Here is a 27,238-nt window from a genome sequence, read left to right as displayed (position 1 = left end):
ACCTCTTACTATACGAGTAGATAATGGTAGATTGACCTGTAAGACTCATTAATGAAAGTTGTGATTACTTGAATTGCATTCATAACGATAATAACATGTTTCTGTGTTGTTTACACACAAGCATAATATTGTATTAGATAAGCTTGATTTTTTTGTGTTCGTGACTACTTCGCACCATTAGCGCACATTTGTGCTTAAGAAGTGGGCCGACGTTTAGAATTTAACATATTATTTCCTGAAGCACTTACGACAAACCCCTGAGGTATTAAAAGGTTCGGATGTACAGCAAAATGCAGATGTTATGCATTTGACTGGGATTCATTCACATGCGTCGAAATGTGTGTACATTTACACAGTTTACTTCAATTCTCTTTAAATTTAAACCGATGATGTAAAAATAAATATTTCAGTTTAATTGATTATATTATAATATATAGTTAAAGACCACAGCAGACCACTGGCACAGATGTTTTATTGGTATATCTAAAAATGACAACATTCTATGCGATATGGCTTTATATTTCAAGAGAATAAATAAACTGACTAGTCATCATATTACATTTACCAGATTAAGTTTCAAATATAAATACTGAAGGCAAAAAAGAAATCTGTAGGCAAAAACGAAATTTGCTATAAATTTATTTTGCTTTTTAACGTTTTAATTTAGGCAACAAAGTCTCACTACACGCCGGATATAACGGTTTTTGTGATTTTGTGAACTAATTTTTGTAAAAAAAATCTGAACAATTGACCTTATTATTTTATTTATTATTGTCATTAAATAAAGAAACATAAGCAAGATTTTATTATTTTAAAAATTAAAAAACACTATGTAATTTTATGAAATTAATTAAAAAATGTTAAAATTATTTTAACTACAATTCAACACGATACATTACAAATTAGTTTAGCTGTAGTCTTAAAATTAATTATAAAAAAAATTGTATCATTTCCGATTCCAGACGTTGGCGATGATACTCCGTTTCTTTTAACAGAGTCACTTTGAGGTCTATCCATTTCGTCATTATTCATAAGTGAAAAAGAGATACACGCCTCACCAATTAGCTCTAAAGTACAAGATGTGAATATTGAACATTCAATACACTTATCAATACTCCTTTTTATAATTTAAACAAATTTAGATAAATTAAAAATGTTACTATATTTTTTTATGTTGAAATATTGAAAGTTATAAGCAATTAAAATCAATAATTTATCAATCGTTATCATTAACATAATGTATATCTATAAAAATTTAAAAACGTTGCTTGACGCAAGTGAGCCAATGAAATACCGTTGTTAAATACGAGATAAGCCTCAAAGTGACTCTGTTAAATGAAACAGAGTATAGGTACCTCGTTGATTAGTTACAAGTATCCCCCACTTCAATTTTTCTTATACATTGCACCTTGAATCATGCTTTCGAGGTACTTCTTCATTTGTTTGATGATTAAAAGGCGTCCTATGATTAACCCTTCGAGTAATAAATTAATTTATATACATTTGTTAATTTGTTAGTATACACTTTGGAGTGAGTTAATTTTACGTATTTTCCAAAATTAAATAATAAAAAAAAATCAGTGATTGTCAATGTTTTGTTGCTTTGATTTATTAGTATGTTTTAATAATGTATTTTAACACTTTTTTAATATTAAATTTCATTAATTTATTTTATATATTTTTGTAGATTTTTTGTATTAATTTAGAGGCTCTATTTTTTGTTAAATTAATTTTTTCGTACTCCGCTATTCATTGATATTGTTATCATTAAATCAAATTTAAAAAATATTATTTAAATATAAAGTTTTTTATTTAGTATTTCTTTAGTTATATAAATAAATATATAACTTTCTGGAGTACCTCAAAACAGTATAAGATCAGCAACCGTACATGTACGTCCATACCACTTAAAGTGTTAAAAAAATCGATCATTAAAGACTCCGGAATTTTTAGCATTTTATTTATTGTGATAATTTCTATTTCGAATTTTGAACAATATGAGAGTGCAAAAAAAACAAATATTTCTTCTCAGAATTCAAAAATCCACGTCAAAAGCAATAAAATCGTGCCGTCGCCGTCACGATTTTATTGCTTTTGACGTGAATTTTTAATTTCTGGGAAGTGATAATTGTTTTTTGTGCTCTCCTATTGACCAAAATTCGGTTTGAACATACTTTGACCATACCGTACACGGTGATCAACGTCTCGGGATGAATGTGCTATAAGCTTCTAATTAAAAACCCAATTGTTTGGCCACAAAATCTCTTTTCCATTGTTGTGAAAAATACTGTGCTTGACCTTACTTTCGAGAAGTGTTTTTGTTTGCTCGAAATAAACAATATATTTATATAAATAATATTGCCTTACGTATTTTTATCACTTATAAATATCAAATTAATTATTGCTATAAGATTAACTCTAAAAAAGTTAAATATATTTTTCTTATTCCTTTTACGTATTTTTATCGTTTAAATAAACTTACGTGAACACACATTGGTGGTAACAATCGATGTTTGGAAAACAATCGACTGTTAAATGGTAAACACACGCATATAGCTGGCATACATGTTATATATATAGCTATGTTTAAAATAAATATATTTATATAAAAAACTTATATTATAGATCTTGCTTTAAGATTGCGAGTATTACCTTATTGTTGAGTAACTGTCATTAAGATTATGAATGTTTGTATTTTATAAACATATGTATTTATTATAAAAATATTATTCTTTAACTTTGAATATCAAAACAAGTATTTTATATTAGTATTTTTTGATTATCCAAACGTCTGTATTTTTAATTGATTAAAACCGTCTATGATTGGCGTAAAATTAACAATACGTTAAAGCAATTTATATAATTATTTTTTTTAATTTAATTTGATATTAAAAAGAACAATAAAAATTATAGATATACTGATAAAACACGAGTTAAACTAATATTTTTAAAACTAGTATAACTAGTAAGATATTATTACATTTAAAAAAATATTGATTTTATCCTAAATATGCCATTGGAGTCTTAAAGCAGAAATATTTCGTCAATGACTTGGAGGTAATTTCGAGAAGAAATAGATTTTTCCTATACATATCGGCAATGTATGTGATAAGGCGTTGAGAATGCTCGTTTTTGTTATGCGAAGCGCGTGTAACTTTATAAATTTATTAGCCATTCATTTTCTGTACAATATGCTGGATCGTAGCTTCATCGAATATGGCTTTATTGTGTAGAATTTAAGTAAAGAAAAACACCCCTTGTTCGAGAAAATTAAAAATATATTTCTACAAGAGAAAGTATGGATCGTAACCGTATTTATATCATAGTGCCATTTTTCTGGGACCGTTAAGATACAAATAACGTTCTCAATTGAATATTTGTAAAATATTGATTTACATACATTATCTCTAATGAAATTTGTTTAGTTCCGCTCCAAAATCCTTGGTCCTTTATGCGCCTTTATATTTTTCGAAATGCGAGACAAGGAAATGTTTCTTCTCAACAAAAAATGATTTTATGCCTTTAAAATATTTTGTGAATATAATGTTTATCGGCGGTGCCTATTATGGCCGAAATTCGCAGAATTTGAAAGTTGAACAAAACAAAATTCACCCTTTATTATCGTTTAACGATTATCTCAAAAACAGGTGCGTCGCAAATTCATGTTTCGTTTCAATGCGCATAGTACTTATTTTAGTCAGTTTAATAATTAGATCGCAGTTGATTTATTTTTAATTATTTAATTTATTTGCAAATTTGATTTTTTTATATATATATGTGTGTGTGTATATTATATTATATACAATAAATTCGATAAAATTTTGTATTTAAAATACTCCATCAATTTTGGTGATTTGAAATGCTGAAATGAAATGCCTAATTAAAAAATATGTAATAATAAATTAAGCAATTTATGAAAATAATGAATGATACATTTAAATAAATAATATTTATAGCCTAAGGGGCGTGACTTTGCAGCCAGTAAGATGCAGATTGAAACTGGTAATAATTGATTATATTATATTACATGTATTGCGAGTATCGTTTTCTGAGCAGTGGTAGGGAAGCTGGCGCAGGGATGATGTGCATGAAAGATCCTCGGGGGTCTTGTAGGTATCAGTGACAGCGTCTGGAGGTCAGTTCCTTTTTCTGCGATGATCGTATTCGGGAGTGTCAGCCCGTATCTTCACTTTCCTGCCGGTGGGGGTGCGCCTGTCAGTCGAGCCGAATCTGCCATTGTCTCTACTTCATTCTTTAAGTATTCAGGGCTGCAAAGCTTGCTGACGAATCACTGATCATCCAGGCAATCGTTGTACACATATATAACATATCCGAGATCGATTTGTACAACTGGAATATTGTGATCTTACGGTGTTTCTTGTCTTCCGGTGATATATTGTTTCCCGTGACCATTTCGTAACAAAGAAATATTCATTCAATGCGAATAATTTCTTTGGTCCTTCAAAGTAAAAAAATTATGTTTTTACAACCATGTATTGTATTCCACATACGGACATATATTATATGTACACATAATTGTATTACTATTGTATATACATATATGTTTGTAAACCTTTCGCCTCCATTAGCACGAAACACAATATTCAGAATTATTAAGTAAAAACCTTGCAAAAGGGTGATTCATGATAATATAAATATAATATTTGTAATGGTTTCGTGTGATGAGTATTGAGCATACATATATTATTGTGAAACTCATGTATGTACTTAAATAAATTTAAGACTATCTAGCCCCGATGCATTACAATGTGCAAAAAACCATGCATAGTATGATAATAAAATTCGAAGATGTTCCAGAACTCATAACTGGGATTCTTCGAGAATAGTTTTATTGTCGACAGTACCTTACAGTAGGGTTAAGAAATGCTCTATTTCTTTCTTACCGGTTTATGACGATTAGATTTTTTTGTACAGTAGGTGTATTGAGATGTATTGAAATAATAACATTAAATTTGCATCATTAGTAGATGTTTAATATACAACAACACAATGTCATAAATATTATAGTTTTAATTATAAATTATCTATATTTTACTTTCAGTTAATCTATACTACTTTTATATATAGTTATTAAATACAAGATCGTAACGGTTTTATATTTCGTTTCTCTATAACAACTGTAACTGAGCTTGTAGCTCAAGGCTCAATACAGTGTTATGACCTCTTGGGGTGAAAATTCCCCTTTATTTAACCCAATGTATGTGTTTGTATATACACACATTATTATTAGTCTTACTTTTTGTTCAGAGTGATATGAAACATACAACTTCTAGTATATTTATTATCTTCTGTTATAACATAACTTGTGTTACAAAGGTGTAAACACAATCAACAACAACTAATTAAGTAATGAGACACCAGACTATAAATTAGTTATTTCATTCATAAAGTTCACAATCAGGTCAGAGTGCAGTAGTCCGAAATATCTAAACTAATAAACGATATTTATTAATTAAAATTAAAATACACATCCTAAAATATCTGGTGATTAAAACTTACATTATTTTGTTTATTAATAGCAAAATTCATCCCTGAGAACAGGAAAATCTATAAAAGCCTAAACTGTGATGATCATTCGGAAGTATATTTCTATATTAATCACTCATTCTAATTTACCAAAAAACATTAGGGTCCATATGAGATTTGAACGCAAGTTTTTGAGGTATTAGTCACTGACTGACAATGAAATATTATAACTGCGAATCAAACGAAAACGCCTAATGGAAAGTGTAATTGTACAAATGGCCATTGTTTGATAGCCACGGGTGAATACAATATCAAATTCGATAAGCATAGTGGCAGAAAATGGGGGCGCAACAAACAACGTGTGAAATTAGATTATATCAAATTATGCATTTAATTTGCGAAAATCGATTAAGCATAACATTTTAGAGGTTAAGGCTATTTTAAGTTTTTAAATATGAATATCACTGGAGCATCACAGTCGAAATATAGAAATGTAAATCGCGATGTGAGTCGGTGTGTTATTATTGTGGTGAAAAATCTTAGAGTGGTTTTGCCTACAATTCTTATCATTTTTCTTGTACTGCCTCTGACTTTGCATTAAGATTATTAAATTTGTTGTATCAATGTCATAGCCACACATACAATTATGAGTCGAAAGCGACTTCATGTAGCAATTTCTCACCATTAAAAAAGCTGTCGATTCCATCCGTAATCGTTGCGATAAAATTAGTTACAAAGACTAAAAAATATTTTTTTTTTGTCATTATCGGCGTTATATAATTCTAACAAAATAGTTAAAATTATAAATTAAATATATATTTCTAATTTTATTTCTTGTTCCATGCTAATATAAATTTTACAGTTAGTTAATTATTATAAATAGCATACTAGAATCATAGGCCGTGTTATTCAAAAAGCTTTAATAAATACACGAATCGGTCCAAATATAATAGAACAATAAACTGTAAAGTGGAAATGGCTATTTTGGATTTTATATCGATTGTTCGCCGTATCGACGATTTTATCGTAAAACTGAACGGTGTAATTTTACTATTCACTGGTCAATATCAAAGAGTTAGTATACTATATTTTATGAATAAATTGGTCCACGTTTATATTAAGAAAAAATACACCGAACTATTTATTTTAATATTTGTTTTTCGCAAACCAGAGCGACGATACCGATTGTTGAACTTCTCGATAACAATTCATTATCGACCGATCGATTCTTGTTTCAGATTGAATGGTGTTTAGTATATAACAATGATACCATTGTTCGTCGTGTTAAACATATGACGCTTCAATACGACACGTTACTGACAAATGGTTTTAAATTAAATTTCAAAGGAAGATGATCCGTACATATAGTAAGCACAAAATTATTTTTTTGTCAATCTGAACTAATACAATACTTATTTCAGAGATTTAATCTAAATTACACTGTACATGTTTTTAAGGTATGTCACGAAGGGAATCTCATAAGCCAAATCCATGAATTTATATTTTATTATTCGCTTATTGAAATATTTTTAATATAATTTTTTCAAAGAAAACAAAATAATGTATATAGCAATATTTTTTTTAAATTATAAATCAAATAAATAATTTTATTAAATAGCTTTTATTATTTATTTACTTTTTACAAGACAAATTAATTATAGCTGATAGATTAACATTATAATAGAGCAATTGCCAACCCTTAGGATCTCATGAACCATACAAGTAATATTCTAAATATGAAATGGTATGTGTTTTTGCATTATTTACAAAAATAATATCAACAATAGATTTATAATAAGCTACTTATAAAAAAATGTAATAAATACCCACAAATTTTTTTCAATTTTATATTGTGTCAAGGATATTATTTTTTTTAATCGTCTTTTGTGCAACAATTTGAAATTATTTGTCAGATATTTTTTTTAAACAATCAGTTATTTTTGTTTATAATTTATATTTGTGCAAAAAAAAAATAGTCATGTTTACATAAAGTTGCATAATTATGTAAAACTATACATAAAGTCCTCTTATTCAAGTCGAATGAACTATGGATTCTGTACGTTCAAGAAGAGGGAATTGGCTGCTTCTTCTCTTGTTTTGTGTTTGTATAGTCCATCCAAGATGTTAGCGCTCATCATCGTTGTGTTGTATGCATGCATGCATACATACACAGTTTTCCGCGAATTTGTTTACACCGATAGGAGAACGTTAGCAATACTAAATCAAGGGTAGGGGACCATACGTTGGAAATTGAATTAAAAATTATAATGTGTTATATTTTTATTATAAATTAGTGTCATGTTGTGGTATTTTATAAGTAATAAAACTATTTGTATTTTTTAAAATATTATATTGAACAGATATTTAACCTGGAGAGTGATACCAAAACTGCGAGTTAAATATGTATATAAATAAACAAAATTAGTAAGAAAGTGATATTTTACACTTCCTTCAACAAATTAAATTAAAAAAGTTAAAATTAATTGCACTTGTAATTTCACCCTATTATATTTTCTCACCAATACTGTGACGATGAGCGTTCATATCTTGCACGGACTGTACGTGTTGTTTGAAGAAAGTCTCTGTGTCCGATTTTATACACAAGACCGGCTTAAGCAAGATGTAGTGCTCGCCCAATTTATATTAAGATAGTAGTGTAAAAAGATTAGCTTGTTTATTTTATAGACTTTATAATCGTTAAACGTAAAAAAATGTAAAAATTCAACATATTAGTATTTGTTTGCTCATTGACTCGTGAAATCAATTTGTTTTTAATTATGTCCCAAAGATATTCTATAAGTATAATTAATGATTATTTCAAGACCAGTTTATGATCTTTTCTCACATGTTTCTTTATATTATATAATGAAATAATTTATTAAAGTATTAATTTTATTTTATTTTCTTATCTTCACTGAATATTTTTTCCCGATGACAAGGAACAAAAACATTTAAGAAGTTGTAGTCCGTATTTGAGTTCATTAAAAAAATTCAGGGTAGTTATATAATTATCGTTTCGATAAAATGATACCTTCCATTTTGGAATATAAGGAGCACCCCCAGATCAGTTGCCTACAGACATTTCACTGTATCTATCGCCACTTTATCTAAACCGTATAAATTATTTTACTCATATCAGAGAAAGCATCTTAATATAAATCAGTCCAAATTTTGTATCGATTAATCTGTTTCATTTTGACAGACATACACCCTTTTCACATATATTTCTTTATTAAATGTTTCGCAAATACTCACTTGAAAAATCCACAACAGTTTAACGCCGATTAATATGAAAAGAATCCAATACTCTATTCTTTGACTTGAAATGTAAATAACGTTTTGTTTGTACAAGTTCTCATTTGCAATACATTTTCTATGTATAAAAATATCAAGCTAATCTATAATTACGTTTCTAATTTCAGATCTAGTTTACAATCATAGTTCAACACAGTCTCAGCAATCTAACCCTTCGCCGAACATTCAAGAAGAAGATGTTAACATTTGCACGAATCAGAGCGCCGATAGCACAATGGAGAAGTCTGGTTATGATAATTCACCGTCGAAAATGAACAAGAACGAATTGACTCCGACAGATAGGTACATTTTTTTTTTATTAATTACATTATTGCATCATATGCTCATTCTTAATAATTATCCAGATATTATTTGTTCATTCTGATGTTGAAAATGTGGATTTCAGGACAATATCTACGTCGAGTGACATACTTTCAAACGGTCAAGTTGCTCAAATTGCACCAGTGATACATCAAAAACCTCCATATTCATACGTAGCTTTGATAACAATGGCCATTGAAGAGAGCGATGCCAAGAAGGCTACCCTTAGCGAAATTTACTCGTACATAATGCGGAAGTTTCCATTCTTTGAGCGCAACAAGAAGGGATGGCAAAATTCCATACGACACAATTTATCGTTAAACGAATGTTTCGTGAAACAGCCTAGAGAGAATGCTTCAGAAAAGAAAGGAAACTACTGGACTCTTGGTAAGTTCCTTACAGTATTTGGACATAACAAAGTATAACACGTCAATTGTGATTCCAGATCCAAACCACCAGAACCAGTTCGACCATGGCAACTATCGCAGACGACGAAGGATCAAGAGACCGTACGGAAGACCAGCACCTCAGTATCCTAAGATTTTTACTGATGGATATCATTCCTCTCCGCCGTTGTCTCTGTTTCCAAGTGGCAGTGCTTTTGCACCCACATACGCGAGATACGACACACCGTGAGTCTTTTTTAAAATAACTTTTTTCTTTCCAATATCGCGGACACAAGCTTGTAACATTGTTATGTTACAACAGTGGAAATTAAATTTCTGAAGGCACTATTCACATTTTGTTGGGGATTGAATATCTTTTCTTGCAAGGAGTGGTAGTCGATTGGTGCAAGGTCTGATAACAATGAGTAACAGAGAGTGATCAAGCCTTGTTTTGTAAAAGGATTGGATGTACTAGACATCCACTATAAGTTTAATGAAGCTGAAGTATATAATACCAGCACTGAACCTCTACTCAAAGACGATCAGATATTCAATTAGAGAGATTAGCTAAAAGCATTTTCAATAGCCGTTCGAAGCATTATATTACATAGTCAAACGCAGCAGGTTGAATGCGAAATGACAAGTGCAAGGTTGCAAAGTCTTCATCTATATTCATATAAATATTATAATTCAATTCCACCTCTAAATCTTCGTAATTATGAGTGTTATGAGCCAGACCAAGCAATTTTAAGCGCATAGAAATTCGCTTCCGTCAACACTTCCGACGAAATCTTTCATCTGGAAATCATCTTTCATATGGAAAAATCTTGATTTAATTGTTAACTAGCTTTATCCGAAATGTTGTTTAAAAATGACAATTAATAAAAAAAACACAGGTTTGTTAAAAAAAATACTAGAAAAAAAAGTAAAAAACGTTTATTAGAAAAATTGAAGGAAAATAATAAATAATAAAATAATGTTTTATTTTTTATTTTTAAACAAAATAAAATTTAATTCGAAAATTCTAGAGAAAAAAATATAGAGGTAAAAAATATTAAATAACATATATTTAAAATGTAGAAAAATAAAAGCTTTTTAACACACTTTTATTTTCAGAATTCTACCAAATTATTGTGTTTATAGTGTGTTTTAAAAATGCATATTAATAGAAATAAAAATTATTTTCTAATGTTTTTATTCAAAAATAAAAATAAATTGTATCTCTTTTTAAAAATCCTAGAGAAAAATATAAACAGGTCAAAAAGTCCTATTTAAAAAAAATATTTTACACAATAGCCCCGAAAATATTTATTTTTTGCTAGATCTTTTTCAGAACTTGTGTCTAATCTGTGTCTAATCTTTCCTATTTATTCTTCAAATAAAAAAATATCGTGTGTTGATTAATTCGCGATGCTTTGGTTCTCTGTATAATATCGAGCTGCAGTCAAACCTCAGTAAAAACAAATTTCTATGAAGGTTTTATCAAGTAGTTAACAACCTGAAAGTCCTAGGTTCAAATCCCATATGAACATTTTTAGCTTTAAATTTCTGTTGTATCTGGGAGAGTTAAGCTAGTGATTTTAATAAAATCATAATTCAGATCGATCATTATAGATTTGGTTTTCCTAGATTTTCCTAATATCACAGATGAATATCATAATGATTAATTCAAAGTATTAATTGACATTACTCTGATTGATTGATAAATATTAAAAATTTAGTAATGATTTTAATTTTTATAAATTTGTTTAAAATATACAATTAACACAAATTTGCCATCTCTTTCTCAATTATGAATAATGATGAAATGGATAGCTCTCGAACTGACTGTGTTCACGCAAATAGGTCGTACATATTACACATAAAACACTATCTAAGAATGAGCTGGCTTAACTATCATATATTTATAATAAAAAATAATAAAAATGAGTTCCAAACCTTTCATAACGCTTATAAATTGTTCATATATACTATTTTAACCAACTCATATATTACAATAAGTTATATGATTCAAATTCAAATCCTAAAAATTAATTACTTTTATTAAAAAAACTACCATAGTTGCATCTATTGATTGTAAGCTGTACTTTTATTTTATAATTATTAACAAAATGTTGATTGTGCTTACACCATTGTAACGCATTGGGCTAGCAATAACAATATTTATTTATTTTTAATTTTCACGTAAAATTTATTAAAAAGCTTATTTCGCCCGCATTTTCGTGTATTATAAGTGATATTAAAAAATAATACAGTGCGCCAAAATCATATAAATTTTGTGGAACCATTGTGGCTTTTCTTACTTTAATTGTAAAATTTAAAGAGTGGGGGCTAGTAGGTGGTGTCACGTTTACTCGTCCAGGTGAGAATGGGCGTTGTTTATCTCCGATTGGCCGCTACAGACAGGTAAGCGGTAGCTATTGGTCCATTTCGAGAGAGTGGCAAAATATCAGTTTATCGATTGCTTCACTTTTGTAGTGTTGATCAGAGACTTACAACTCGCAGCTTGCAACCTAGGAAATAATTTTGTTATAATATTATACATTTAATTTTAGCATGTTTATTTTAATAGCATTTAATTCTGAATTATATTAGTAACGCAAAATGCTCTTCTACCTTTTTCGAGATTTAAACAAATAATATTACAAACTATTTAAGGATAAAAATAATTTTATTATTTTATTAATTATTATCTAGCGATTTCACAGCCTTTTAATGCAAAAAAATTGTGAAAGTCTTGGTTTTGAACAAGACAATGTCATCGAGCTTATTGACCGAGCGTTTCAATGAGTATATTGTTCAATGGTGACAAACGGTTATACAATTTTTTTAACACATTCATTTTAACGGTCACGTATTTAAAAGGGTCTTATAAAATGGTGATTTTATACCTATTGGAGTAACTCATATCCAGTGGCGTAGCCCCCCATACATTTTTTGCAGGGTCATCAGCATTTTTTAAAATAATAAATTGGTTATTATTAAGCTCTTGTTATTCGTGGATTTATATATGTTTTAGTGTATTCAGGGTTAAGAACCACACTAAACGATCCCATCGCGAATATGCCGCCCCCAAGCAAGTGCCGCCTAGGGCGGCCCCCCCCCCTCCACCTCCCCCCATAGCTACGTCACTGCTCATATCGCCTATGTTTGAACGCCGTTTCATAACATTTACTACAGATAAAGTGTGATATTATTATTATATCAAGCCACATAATGATTTGTTTTGCATTCATAAAATAAATAAAATTCAATATCATACATATATATTTTAGATCTTGGATGACTCAACAAGGATATCTGGGATATAATCCTCCAACTTGCGGCGGTGGACAAAGCACTTTGACGAGCCCAGGACATTTGAGCAGTCAACCAAATGTACTGCAACAGCATTCTATAACATCGCCATCACCAGTTACACATTCAGGAAGCTTGGGAGCCTTCTCCGTGTCACACTTCCAGGACCAGGTGATATATAAGGGCTTTCTTGAATCTTATCGCTACGCACATTATTTTGCAAAATGCTATATGATTTAGCAAAGCGATATGTTATTAAAAAAAATAATCAGCCTGCGAATCTCTCGATGAAATTTGCTTAGTCTTTACGCATGTGCTAATTTTTTTATGTTTATACAGATGCAACCTATCGAGTCTTTACAAGGCAGCGGCGGATATGCTACCCTTGGACCACATTACAGTAAGTATCATTCATGCAAAAATTCACGCCCCTTCACAATAAATCGAATAAAATATAGCTTTATATCATTTAATCTTTAATATTGATTGATTGTCTTCTTCAAATTAGTCCATATTTGACTTATCTGATGCTTCTCTAACACGTACACTTCTTCACTGCACTTTATTATATTATAATCAAACAACTTATCGAGTGTAACTAACAATTGAAATGCTGATCACAGACTGTTCTCTCAATGAAAATCAAAAAACTAATGAAAATATAAATCTACATCTAATAATATGAATAATTTTAGACTTGTGTCTTATTCTTTAAATAATAATTTCTGATTGTCTCTACTCCGTTATAACGCATTGGGCTAACGCCTGTTATGTTACAAAGGAATCTTTAAAATACATGTATAATATCCCTTAGGAGAACACAGTTTGTTTTAATTTCATGCTGTATTTGGACTTTATGATGATTGATTTTAGTTTGGTGTCTTACTACTTAATAGTCGTTTACTGTGTTTACCCCGTTGTAACGCATTGGGTTAACACCTGTCACGTTACAAGGATAGTTTTACTATAAATAAATAATATCCCTTAGGATAATACAGTTCATTGAATTTTATACTATGTTTGAATTTTTTTAATGAATAATTTTAGTCTTGTGTCTCGCTCTTTACTTGGTAACGCATTGGGCAATGGCCTTTCATGTCACAGCGTTATATTTTCAAGAATTAAATAATATTAAATAATAATATAAATAAATATTTAGACACTCAGTAGTCATAGAGGTTTCAGGCATCTGATATGATTAAATCCTTGTAGAATATATTTAGAATTTGGATTTCATGATTGAGCCGTCTCAAAAAATATTAGTTTATAATTTGATATTGTTGTGAAAAGGGCGAGAACTATGTTATCATCATTGGACACTTACTTACTTATTTCTTGAAAACAGCATGAATATTTTCGCAATTTCTTTCAGGTAGTAACCCCAATTGTACAACTCTCGGAAACTCTTTTTCAGGAAATGGACGACGATACGACATACACGAAAACAAACACCGATACTCATATTGTTCTGAAGGTATGTTTGATTACTGATAAAATAAATCAAAACGATGATGAAATATTAAAGTATATTATATTTTTTGCAGACGCAAAAGACCAGTCTCCGGCGGTAATGGCGGCTCAATGCAACGGACTACACCTGCAATGGCATTAATTTAAATGTAAATAAAATTATACATTAAAAGAATAAAAGTATTATAATTCCAAAGATTATAATTATTACTATCTAGTAAGATAGCTTTCAATTTGTATTGTAAAAGTGCTAATTTGCATTTTTTTCCAAACATATTAAATAGTGAAAATATAAAATCGTTTATATAGACAGCGTAAAATTAGCAATTAGAAAATATATGACTGTAATATAAAAGATAAATTTAGAATTTTATACACAAATATTTGTAACATATAATCATATTATTATTTTATTGTTAATTACATTCCGTATGTTATCGTTGGTTTATATATTATGATAAATTTAATATACATAGGTACTTTTCGTTAATTTTTTAGTGTAATACACATTTATGTACTAACAATATTACTGTATACTGTTATAAATGTTTGTAATGATATTGAAAGGCCTTACATATTATCGCGAATGGTATTATTTTCTTATAAAAATCATATAAACATTAACTAGTTAACGTTTATATTATTTAAATAGTAGTAACTAGCAAATTAACTAGTTTCTCAATATTGTTAATAACGCAGGTACGTATATATCACTATATAATCATTGATTTTTTATTTTTTGTACAGTTACATTAATTAAATTTATTGCCGTGTAATTTTGGTTTACAAATCGACTAAGAAAACACAACATAACTATTACGATATAGATTAAAATGTAAGTTCAGTATCATTGTTATTTTTAGCTTAAATAAATGTATAAAAAAACTACTCGTTTTATTTGGGTCATGGTCTTTACAAATGTTGTTATGGCCAAGTAAAGCAAAACTTCCGCACGGTCCTCCTTGTACTACACTGCTGAACAAGGACGGCCAAGGGCTATTCTCCCTAACTTCGCTGATGATGTGTCGAGCCTACGCACCAAACAAAATGTTTTTATGTGTTTTATAGATTACAAAAAGAACTTTCGTCCGAGACAAAGTTCAACATCCGAAACTTTTACAATTACTGACAGATCAAGGAATTGCTGATAGTGACATCCACCGTGAATCAAAATCAAACCGTGTGCTTGTACATACAAACACAAAACTGGGTCAGAATAAACCCCCAGAGCTCATACTAAGTCGCATTATACAATATTGGCACAAAATACTAGTTTTTTTTTATTAAATAACATAACGTATTAAAAATTACAAGAAAAGTATTTTTTAAAATGTATTATTATTTGGCTAATAATTTAGCTATGATTACAAATTTAAAAGGCAAACACCGTAAATAAGTATGAAAACGTTTAATAGTATCTAGGATTACTGAATTGTATGCGATTTGGCCCGCGTGAGCTAAGTAAAACAAACACCAAGTCTAGAGGCCATAGATTTCTGACCCTAGCAGCGAGAATACTCGATACATATACTGCGCCTCGCTGCGCTGGTCGCTGATGTTCTCATGTTAAATTTACATTTACATAAATAATAACTGATTAAATGACGACTCTTAATTTAAAAATTGCATACTTATCTTAATTATTTGGAATAATTCATTTGTGGCCCCCCATGGCCCTTAAAGACCGTTCTGTAGTGAATAATATTATGTTGATACTATTGAATGTGACATGAATCGACTTAAGAGATGAATGTTTTGAAGGATGTAATTTAGTATAGAATAAAATAACATGTAAATAAAACAAATATTTAATCAACAAATAATAACGTACATAAAATTCTTTATAATGTTTAAAAAAATGTACAATAAAAATGCATAAATTTGTCTATTTATGTATTATAGATAAACATAGCCATAATATATTATTAGTTAACATAAAAAAAATGTTACAAAAGTATAAATGAAATATTAACAGAATTATAAAAATAAATAACTATACCCGTAAAATCTAAAAGAAGAATAATAAAAGTTTAACAGTATATTTAAATTGTATAAAGAAACGCTATTTTTATTTTATTTTCTATAACCAAAATTTTCTACATTTAGTAATTATGATACAAGTTTATTTATCTAAAAGACACGTATAAATACCAAAGCAAGCATGGTATTATAATAATTGATGAAATGATCCCACTTCTGATGTACCTGCAATTTAATAAGAGAAAAGAAATATTAAGATCAAATATCGGATGATGTATTGACATATTTTTTTTAGATTATCTCAAAAGTTATCCGCCTTTTAGTATTATGTATTTGACAATAACACACTAAAGAAACGTACCAATGGAAATTAGAGCTTTTCAAGACTCGAATTATTTTTTCAGTTTGCTCCTTGGCATCATCAAAAGTTCCAGAATTATTGATGACGAAATGAGATCCGGCAACTTTATCTTCCAACGGCATTTGTGCAGATATTCTTTTCCTAGCTATTTCTGCAGTAAAAGAATTTCTCTGGCACAGTCGCTCCAACTGCTGGGCATCCTCGCTACAACATTAAAAAATTATATCAATATGATTATATTTTCAATTGGTTACTTATATGTATACAACATATGATTATAATGAATCATAATCGCTACTAATACATAATTAAACTATACATATAGGTATCGCTGCGCAATATTTGGGAAAAGGCATATTTACCACACGACGGTTATGATTTTATGCATCATGGACATCATCCGTCCTGTTTCAAACAACAAGGGTAGCTCCATTACAACGAAAGGATGTCCTTCGAAGAAATTCTTGATAGCCATCTTCACAAGAGTTTTTTGTATTTGTGGATGAGTGATCGAGTTTAGCTTCTTTCGCTTTTCGATGTCGTCGAAAACCAACGTTCCGAGAAAAGCGCGGTTTATCTTACCGTCTTCGGTAAGAACACAAGTGCCAAACTCTTTTACGATGCGATCCCAGCATGGTTTTCCAGGTTCGACAACTGAAATATCATATAAATATATTAGATTATGTCACATTGAAGTAAAATAGTAATTGATTGGTTAATTATATAGTGAACCATTATTTTTTTTAATTTAAAATCAACACGTTATTTTTAAATTACAAATATTCTATAATCACATCCAATGTTCATTGTTCTTCAGGTTTAACGATAATGTGATTTTGAAGTGGGAATTATCAGCTCAATTTATTGTTAGTGTTAATTCTTAAAGAGCATATCAATTTTTATTGCATTCCATATAACTTATATTTCCTTATTCAATGATTTAATAATCAAGCAGCTGTACGCATGTTATTGAATAGATTATTTGTTTCTTGGGCCTTCATTCATTAATTTATTAAGTCTATCACCTTGATAATTTTTCGGTGATTATGCAGTTAGTGGCGCTCAATCGGCAGTCTCACAGAGAAATCTACTTGATTCTAAGGGTCAATTTTTCTATATTTCTATGTTAACAATAATAAATAATTTAACAAAAATAAATACATATTTTGTATGGGCAAGCACCCAACTTTTGACGACCGAGTGAGCGGGTTCCCCAGCGGGTAGTACTAAGTAGGTTTGGAGATGCAATAGCTGGCCACACACGGGCGGATCTACCCGCCGGATTTGTCCGAGATGGATGTCCGACGGACAAATCCGACAGTGTGTGGTGGTTAAACTCTCGGACAGATCCATCTGTTGTCTGTCCGTTGTCCGTGTTCAAAACAAACGGATCGCACACAGACAAGCAGATTGCGCTCGTGTAAACGACGGCTTACAGTGTTTTTTGTTAAAATTTGCCCCTTAAGTGATTTTATGACCTGGACCATTTCCGCTCGCCTTTATTAATTTGTGCCAAAGTTGCCGCCGTCGGTAAGTATATCGTCTAAAAGATTTAAATAAGGTTTTATTACTTTATGACCCATCGGTCACTCAATATTATTACCGTTAAAAATGTATATTTTGACATTTTTTTTAGTTTACATCATACATTGTAAACTAAATTCGTGTGTTAAAAATAATTGTAATCGGTGTAGTTGATTATGGTTTTGACGCCAATCGGCAATAGTTATTCTTCTAGTATTGTATGTATAGGGCTTCATAATATGCTTGTTTAGTTGAAATGAAAAATCACCTAAAAACACGTAAATCTGGTGTCCGATAAGAATTTGTCCGAGTTCAGACATTTTGCGTCTGTGGTCAAGCCCGGACAGATCCGTCAGATGTCCGATGGGCAGATCCGTACGTGTGTGCATGGCTATTAGTATAGTCATGCTCTCGTTGGCTGGCCTGCATTGCTTTGCACTGCATGCATTGCATATCATCCCAATAACAGCACCACCCCCCAGGCTACGACATCTGTTGATAGGAAGTGTAACTAGTTATTCCGTTGCGTGCACCACTGCCGTTACCGGTACTAGGGCCCTACGAGCCCAACCCTTATGGACAGGTACCCAGCTTGTGACGCCCGGATAAAAGGGACCCACCCCCCCTAGTGTTATATACTCTGATTTTGAATCTATGAATTCCTATAATTATATAATTCAATAAGATTGCGACGCAACGTAATTAGTTCATCGACCTAAAAATCGTGTTATATGAACGTTGTTTATACTAAAGCAATTAGAGCAAACAAGGGATCGATTCAGTATCATTCGTTTGAACGAAACGATAAATCGATGGGACACTTGAAACTGGAAACAGTACTATACTTGTTCTCTTTGTCACAAAGAGATGTTGCGTCACATGTTGTCACAGGGTCGATCGAAGGGACAAATCGATGGTGTACATGTTACCTTATGGAATGTGTCATAAGGAAATGCGTCACGTGTGCAATGTACATAAATATGGGAATCAAATAAAGAAAAGACACTTGATCTTGATCTCGGAGAGAGAGAGAGTGACGGTCAGAGCCACTATACAAAAGCGTACTCATTTAAAACAAATCGTTCGTCCAGCCGATTCCTCCTCCCGGGTCCTTAACACTAGTACTATATATTTTATTGGAGTTTCATTAGTATTTCTCCTGAGCACACGGGGAAACGTGCTCTAGTTGGCTGGCCTGCATTGCTTTGCTCTGTATGCAATGTGTATCATCCTTGTTACAACATCACCCCCTGATCTTCGGAAGGTATTTGTTGCCTCAGTCGCAGCCTTGGCCCTCGGTTCCCATCAGGACCGAGCCCTTTGGCCCTGCTTGCGTCACTCTGCTATGCTTTTTTCGTCATAATTAGTGCCTCGCGCCCTACCTCGGATGCCCAGCCCGAGAGGTCGTTTCCCCTCAAGGCCATTTTAACCTCATAAGGGGTTCCCCACACTACAATTGGCGAACTCCAGCGTGTGGTCGACTGGCGCCGACATCTGTTGAGTTGCTAAACATCCATTTGCTCAAAAAAAAAATAGACTGCACCAAAGACGTCAATCGGGGAGGGGGGGGGCAGGTGATTGCATTCGCCCCCCTCTTGAATTTGACCAGAAAAATACATTTAATGAAATTTAAATATTAAAAAACCGAAATAAAAACATTGACCCCCCCTCCTCCTGCTGAAATTACATCCCTGTATTAGGCAGGCTTATTTCATGTTTTGTTTATAAAAACATAAGCTTGTGTATACTTTATGACCAGAAGCGTTATTTGGGGGGGGGGCATGTGGGGAAATTTGCCCCCCCCTTGAATTTAGCAAAAAAATGCATTTATTGAAATACTTAAATCTTAATTAAATCGAAATATTTCAAAAACGACTACAGACTAGTCAACTTTTGTCGTCGTCCCCTGGAAAAATATAAAATAACGCCCCTGTATTAGGTTTGTTTATAAAAAAACATAAAATAGTATATATGTACATTATGGACCAAAACGTCATTTGAGGGGGAGCAGGTGGAGGGCATTTGCCCCCCCCCCTCCTCATTGAATTTGGCCAAAAAATGCATTTAATGACATATTATGAATTTAAACAAAATAAAAATATTAAGAAAATTACTACAGGCTAACTTTGTCCCCCCCCCCCCTTTGAGAAAACTGAAGTGACGTCTCTGTATTAGACAGGTTTGTTTATAAAAAAACATAAAATGTATGTATGGCTAAAAACGTCATGCGGGGGAAGCGGCTTGGAAGGTATTTGCCCCCCATTAAATTTCGCCAGAAAATTTATTTAATGACATACCATGAATCTTAATAAAATCGAAATATTAAAAAAAATACCACAGGGCAACTTTGCCTCCCCCCCCCTCTTGAAAAAACTGAAATGACATCTCTGTATTAGACAGGTTTGTTTATAAAAACATATAATTGTATATATTTGATGACCAGGGACGTCATTTGACGGTAAGAAAAGGGGAATTTGCCCCCCCCCGCTCTTAAATTTAATGCAATACTATGAATTTTAATGAAATCTAAATATAATAAAAACGAGCAATTTGTCAATTTCCCCCCCCCCTGATCAAAGCTGAAATTACGTTCCTGAACTGTTCGCTGCATGTGCAGTCGGTCTATTTTTATAGTGCTAAGTATAAAATTTATAGTGCAAGTGGCAAATTTATAGTGGAAACTATTAAATTGATAGTGCAATTATATATTACCCCTTATAATATTATATATAAAATGTAACTTTCATTACTTTAAAAAATCATAATTATCATAATAATATATAAAGCACAATATTTTCTCAACCTTAACACAATATGTTCATACTTCATTACAATTAATATTAAAAATGCAATTAAAAATATTTTCAAGCTTGCTACTATATCCATGTCATCAGCATAGACCAAAACACACACAACTACAAACCGGAATGCCTATTTCGAGCGTACTTTAGTACAAACACATTTTAGGGAGTGAACATATGATCACTCGATTTCACTCTGATGGCATCTTTTCATTTTGCCAAATCTTTTTAATAACATTGTTGATAAGCTGCAGAATAATATCTCTACCTCTTTTAAACAGCTCTGCAGTGAGATTAACAGTACCTGGAGATTTATTGTTTTTCGCCAAGTTGATCCACTATGGAGTATACATTTTCTTGTTCTGTCTCCACAATTTAAAAAAGTATTAAAATGTTCTACCTATCTATCTAGGATTTTTGTTTTCGTTGTAATTATGGCTTAAACCAGTGTTTCCCACGGTGTTTCTCAGAGGTGGGGCACTACACTTCAGAGATGGGACACGTCGGCAATTATCAACTATTCCACACTACTGTTTAATTAAAAAAGAGGCCAGTGTGGCATATGATTTTTGAAAAGACTACGGTGGGGCATGGCATAAAGAAGGGTGGGAAACACTACATTATAGAAAATTTATTGTTATACCTCTCTCTCATTTTGTTCAAAGTATATTGTTCACTTTGACGTTTTTCTCACATAAATCCTCTTCTCTCTGCATAATAGTTTATAATTTTCTTTGCTGCATGATTTTATATACCAAGTTTTTCAAATTCAATTTTCGGATCATTATCGTCATCCTCGTTTTTCGTCACATTTGACTCAAGGACGACAGGAACAAGTTCACTTTCTCAATCAAAACCATTTGATTTTGATGTAGCAATGAGGCATGCATGTCTTTGACACTGGCCACAAACTTAAGAGCATTGTACCCTTACTTTTCACAGTTCGCGCAATTAAAGAAGATTCTATTCAATAGTTCATCTGGTGCTGGCGACAATAATTTGTCGGGTCCATGATTTCGTTCTGTAAAACCCACCTCCATTTCTCCTTTCCTAATCAAGTTTCGATCTAGAAGTAGATCCAATTGAAATGCTGACGAGCTGCTTCATTTGTAAGCGGAAGAGATGATAATTGCACCGGTCTGTTGAGTCTTGTTGATTTGATGAATTGTGTGTACCTCAAATTTTCAATACTATGCTCTTATTTTGTGAGCATTATACATTGCTAAAAGAACATGTATTACATTTTCAAATAATATATTTGGAGGGCAGTTTTTTAGTTGAAATAATTCAGCTGATTGATACAAATCGGGGTGCTTCTCGAACATTTTTATAATTTGCAGTTTTCCTTTCTTAAACACCACAGATGTTGTGGCAAAATAAAATATGTTCTTTAGAACGAGGATATTTATCGAAGCTTTTAGATGAATACATGCATGTCTCTAAATTTTTTTGCCAATTTTCTTTCCTCTTTTTGCTGCAGTCTGAGTAAGCGTCGAATACAACAACAATATTTGAACCGAAATTCGTTTGCAAATAGTTGACGAGTTATTGAGAACGTTTCTAGACATCAGCCGGGCGTTCGACAAAGTGTGGCAAGAGGGCCAACAATATAAACTCAAAAAAGCACTTCCTTATAATATCTATGTGATGCTTAAGTCACATCTGAGTGACTGACATTTTTAAGTCAAATACCAAGAAAAAGTACCAGCTTTTCATAAAATAAAACTGGGGGTGCATCAAAGCAGTGTTCTTGGACCGATAATATACCTATTAGACACAGTAGACCTACCGACAACTAGCGAAACTTTTGTTACTGCCATTGCAGACGATACGGTCGTTATAGCCTCACATGAAGATCTAAACAAGGCGCTAGATTTATACAGGGACATCTGAATAAAATTCATAAATGACTACAACTCTCGAGAATCAAGGCAAACGAGCAAAAATCTGTCCATGTAACATTTACCAAGCAAAAGGACAGTCCAGTTAAATAATATTATATTACCACAAGCAAATAGTGGCAAATATTAGGGAAGCACATGGACAGAAGACTCGCAAGGAAGACACATATGGATCAAACGCAAGCAATTAGGATGTGCCCTAAGAAAATACTATCATATACTCAGTTGTTAGTTGACAGTAAACTGCTCGTATTCAAAGCCATCACAAAATCGATATGGATATACAGTCCATCCAAGATATAAACGCTCATCGTCACAGTATTGGTGAGAAAATTAATTTTTAATTTTCTCACCAATACTGTGACGCAATTAATTTTTCAAGTGCAATTAATTTTTACTTTTTTAATTTAATTTGTTGAAGAAAGTGTAAAATATCACTTTCTTACTTATTTTGTTAATTATATACATATTTAACTCAAAAACACGAGAGCAGTTTTGGTATCATTTTCCAGGTTAAATATCTGTTCAATATAATATTTTTTAAAATACCAATAGAATATTACAGGAATTGTTTTATTGCTTATAAAATACCACAACATGACAATAATTTATAATAAAAATATAGTACATTATAATTTTTAATTCAATTTCCAACGTATGGTCCCTCTACCCTTGATTTAGTATTGATAACGTTCTCCTATCGGTGTAAACAAATTCGCGAAAAACTGTGTATGTATGCGTACACGCACCCTTATTTCCAACACGACGATGATGAGAGCTAGCATCTTGGATGGACTATACGTGATATAACTATGGGGCTCAACAAGCAACTCTAATATAGATACAATCCAAAGATACCAAAATAAAATGCTAATGATGATATTGCATGCCCCATGGTTTGTTCCAAATTCATACATCCACCGGGATCTGAATATGGCAAAGGTGAAAGAAGAGATTTTACATCAGCGTGCTTACATCAATTTATTTTTATTTACCATTCATAAAATATATTGTGTTTTTGGTATGCTGTGGTGAGAAAAGGTTTCTTTAAGCGCTCATAAATCAGTAGAATCTTTCAATAGCCGGAAGCAAAGAAATAAATAAGATATTACAATGTTACAAAATCACTTAAATTCTTAATTGTATATGAAATCTCTGAAAGATTTATTTAATTTATGCACCAATGACATTTTCTTATCATACACAGATTACATATATAACAAAATTGCTTTGTCACAAATTTGATTAGGATCAATTTTAGGCAATTGTAGTTAAACGAGTTCGCAACTAGGGCAAGATGTTAACAGTATTATCGAAAGTTTGCGGTAAATTACTAGATTATGTACTACCTTCTCTTGCTATCTGGTCTGCGTCTACCACGGCAACGCCATTGATTCGGAAAAAATCCAAAACCGTACTTTTGCCGGTGGCAAGGCCTCCTGTGAGTCCCACGATGAACATGACTACGTTGACAACAGACTAATGACAGTTGATAAGTGCCAGTGCTGCCATATGAAAAATATAATCTTGACGTTTGATTCGATCCAAGGGCATCCATAAAACAATAGCTGATCCTAACATAATAAAATAAAATTCACGATAGACTTTTATAATCTATTAATTTTGCCCCCCCCCTCTGGTCTTTTTTATACAATTATTTAATTTAATTTTAAATTTAAATTTTATTAAATATTATTTACACGCTCAAATATCCATTGAATAACGCTACACCAAAAATGCAATAAATTGTATCCCAACTAGGGATTGGAATATCAGTAATACCAGTATTGGGGCGAAAGTGCCCTTTGGTACTATCGGTATTACAAAATTAAATATCGGTAGTAACGAAAATATATTATTTTTTTAAATTCGTACATCATATTTGTTGAAAAATATATCACCATGGCTTAGAACTACGAAAACGACGATGCTTATATGCCTTTCTGGCAGACGGATGGTGACAGGTGGCAATTATATACAGATTAAGCCACTGCAGTAGTATTTTATTGAAGATTATAAATAGTAATCAAACAATTGAAGGATTTTATTATTTCACAAAACATTATGTGTGAACAACAATCGGGATTTAGAGAAAATTCATCCGATGAGACTTACAAATAGTGATAAATGATTTGTTGTTGGCCAAAGATACGAACAAAATCATTGAAGTAGTTTTCTTAGATTTCATGAAAGCTTTCGAAACAATAGGCAGAAGTATAATAAAAAATAAATTAAATATTATAGGTATAAATAAAATTTATTTCAGATGGTTTGATAATTATTTAAAAAAGAGTAGGAAAAAATAATATCTCACGGTGTACCACAGGGGTCCAAATTAGAACAATTGCTTTCAATAATATATCTAGCCCCAGATTTTCATATTTTGCACACCAGTGTCATGCCATTACAGCATCGATAGATTTAATGTAAAGACTATTGTTAAAATTAATTATTGCTATTTATATTATAATTATTTATAATTTATATTTAAAAAATTATATTAAAAACAATCTAGGTAAACCTAATCTTTTATTATCGATTTAAAATATAATTATATATTAATCACTATATCCGATCTCCCAGCCACGATAGAAATTAAAAAAAACAATTAGGTCCATATGGGACTCGAACCTAGGCCTTTCAGATCAATGGTCAGAAACTTATAATATTTGTCTATCGTGCCGGTTTGCATTGAAAGATTCAGTTGGGTGATTTAATAAATATAATATTAATTAATAGTATTTAAAGATGTATTATCTACAGTCCACGGCATCTACAGCGTAAAATATAGTATTACTTCAGACGACTAATCCAGCAATTGAATACGTATTTAATCATTTAAAAATATTTATAGTATAATTTCAATTAGATATTGTTTATTGTATTATTATATTTGCAAATTGCGTATTTTTAAATAATAAATTTAAAAAAAAATGGGCGTCGTTCTAAAGTATTAGGGGTACTAATTATAGATGAGAGAAGTTCACTGTATGAGTTGCTTGGAGCATATATAATAAATCGTGAGTTTACCCTCGAAAGGGACTCACTGGTACATTCCGCTATTATATGACAAAAGGTACAGTACATGAATTGGAAATTCATATAACACCAACGACGCCCGATAAGTTTGTTATGTTGGAAGTTCTTCTTATATATATAGTCCAGTCAAATAAGGCGAAATAAAGGCTAAATCTCGGAATGAAAGATAACAAGCTGAAATTTTGCACAGACCTTCGTTTTGGTGTTCTAAGGACAGGGTGAAAAGTCTCATAAAATATCGTGTCTGCTAATCAATATATCAAAGGTCAAAGGTCACAAAATTCGTTTTTTTTCAAATATCTCGCGTTTTATGCGTCGCACGTCATTAGATGCTTTACAAAACTTGTAAAGCATAAAATTTTGTACAAGTTTGGTAAAAATATTTGTTTTGTATCATTAACCGTTTTTGAGATGTAGCGCGAAGAGTGGGAGGCGTACATCCGTTTATAGAATCCAACGAGTATTTCTACCTGCTTAACTTGGTATAAGCTTTGAAAAAGTAAACAATCGTGAAAAAAGTGGTCTCGGCAAGTCGTTTGAACCATAATTTTATCACTTTCTTCATTGTATTATTAGGAATTAAGAATGAAATATTGCTCGACAAGAAATTTGTGCGAAAAAATTGAAAGAGTTGAGAGATGTCCTTACGGAGTATGTACCAGATGATAAGAAGATCATTTCCAAATTAAGAGAAAAATATTTAACTGATATTATAATTACAACGAAGATTGGATCATTCCGCGATGCTCAAGCTTAAATTTTATCCATAGCTTGGTATGAAAATAAAAAAGGCACTTCGGAAGAAGAACACTTGCGCGTAGTGGAAGCTGCTGCGGCGATTATTAGAGAAGATATTCGATCTTCTGTTGTTGAGACCAAGTCCTATCCGCCCCCGAGTAAAATATTAATGAAGAAATTCCGAAAACTTTATTACATTTTCTGCAAGAAGTTATTATAAAGAACAGAAAAGGAAACACGGGGCATTTTAAAACGAAATACACAGCTATAAGTCATGCTATAATGACTTCTATACGAAAACGGTCCTTTTCTTCGCAGTTATTAATAGGCCTATCTGTATTTCTTCATAGAAGAAATACAGATAGGCCAAACATCCAAAAAGACTTTTGAATGTTTTGTCAAGCTTAGGTTTTTTCGCTTCATATAGTGATACTGTAAAATGTTAAATTTCAGCTGTAACCCACAGCCTCGTAATCAACCATCAGTCAAGTGCCTTAATACAGTATGCAGCGGATAATGCAGAAAAATATTTATACTCTTGATGGCTATAATACTGTTCATATAATGGGAATGATAAAAATAATAACTTCAAAATCTGAAGTTATATCCGATGACCGCCTAAAGAAATTTACAACAAAA

At 31.4% G+C, this 27,238-nt stretch overlaps 2 protein-coding genes across 3 annotated transcripts in view; one reads left to right on the top strand and one right to left on the bottom strand.

Moving 5' to 3' along the window:
- Positions 1 to 15,140, top strand: part of LOC148234424 (uncharacterized) — a 50,528-nt gene extending 35,388 nt beyond the window's left edge. Inside the window, exons 3-9 of one of the 2 annotated variants that reach the window (XM_088187602.1) lie at positions 8,910 to 9,084; positions 9,188 to 9,489; positions 9,548 to 9,734; positions 12,764 to 12,956; positions 13,125 to 13,185; positions 14,200 to 14,259; positions 14,330 to 15,140. In XM_088187602.1, coding sequence (XP_088043728.1) covers positions 8,910 to 9,084; positions 9,188 to 9,489; positions 9,548 to 9,734; positions 12,764 to 12,956; positions 13,125 to 13,185; positions 14,200 to 14,259; positions 14,330 to 14,397 — 1,046 coding nt within the window. In that variant the 3' untranslated portion in view covers positions 14,398 to 15,140. Of the gene's footprint in view, positions 1 to 8,909; positions 9,085 to 9,187; positions 9,490 to 9,547; positions 9,735 to 12,763; positions 12,957 to 13,124; positions 13,186 to 14,157; positions 14,260 to 14,329 lie in introns of both variants that reach the window. The other variant, XM_088187601.1, reaches the window with a different exon arrangement.
- A 907-nt stretch (positions 15,141 to 16,047) lies between these two features.
- Dpck (Dephospho-CoA kinase) lies at positions 16,048 to 24,346 on the bottom strand. Its single transcript, XM_088188207.1, has 4 exons — positions 24,172 to 24,346; positions 16,959 to 17,250; positions 16,597 to 16,800; positions 16,048 to 16,460 (listed from the first exon to the last, which is right to left on the bottom strand). The coding sequence occupies exons 1-4, from the start codon at positions 24,281 to 24,283 to the stop codon at positions 16,382 to 16,384; spliced, it is 687 nt and encodes a 228-aa protein (XP_088044333.1). The 5' UTR covers positions 24,284 to 24,346; the 3' UTR covers positions 16,048 to 16,381.
- Positions 24,347 to 27,238: the final 2,892 nt, after the last annotated feature.

Source organism: Plectrocnemia conspersa, unplaced genomic scaffold (genome assembly GCF_051122295.1).
Source record: "Plectrocnemia conspersa isolate PC_06_02 unplaced genomic scaffold, ASM5112229v1 ptg000006l, whole genome shotgun sequence".
NCBI classification, from domain to species: domain Eukaryota; kingdom Metazoa; phylum Arthropoda; class Insecta; order Trichoptera; family Polycentropodidae; genus Plectrocnemia; species Plectrocnemia conspersa.
Note: the sequence above shows the minus strand (reverse complement) of the source record. Positions and strands in the feature narration are given on the sequence as shown.

Coding starts and splice junctions, on each gene's coding strand:
- Dpck (XM_088188207.1), bottom strand. CDS start 24,283: ATGTTCATCGTGGGACTCACAGGAGGCCTTGCCACCGGCAAAAGTACG. Junction 16,801..16,958: donor AAAATCATAACCGTCGTGTG/GTAAATATGCCT, acceptor TTAATGTTGTAG/CGAGGATGCCCAGCAGTTGG. Junction 16,461..16,596: donor AAAAGCTCTAATTTCCATTG/GTACGTTTCTTT, acceptor ATTAAATTGCAG/GTACATCAGAAGTGGGATCA.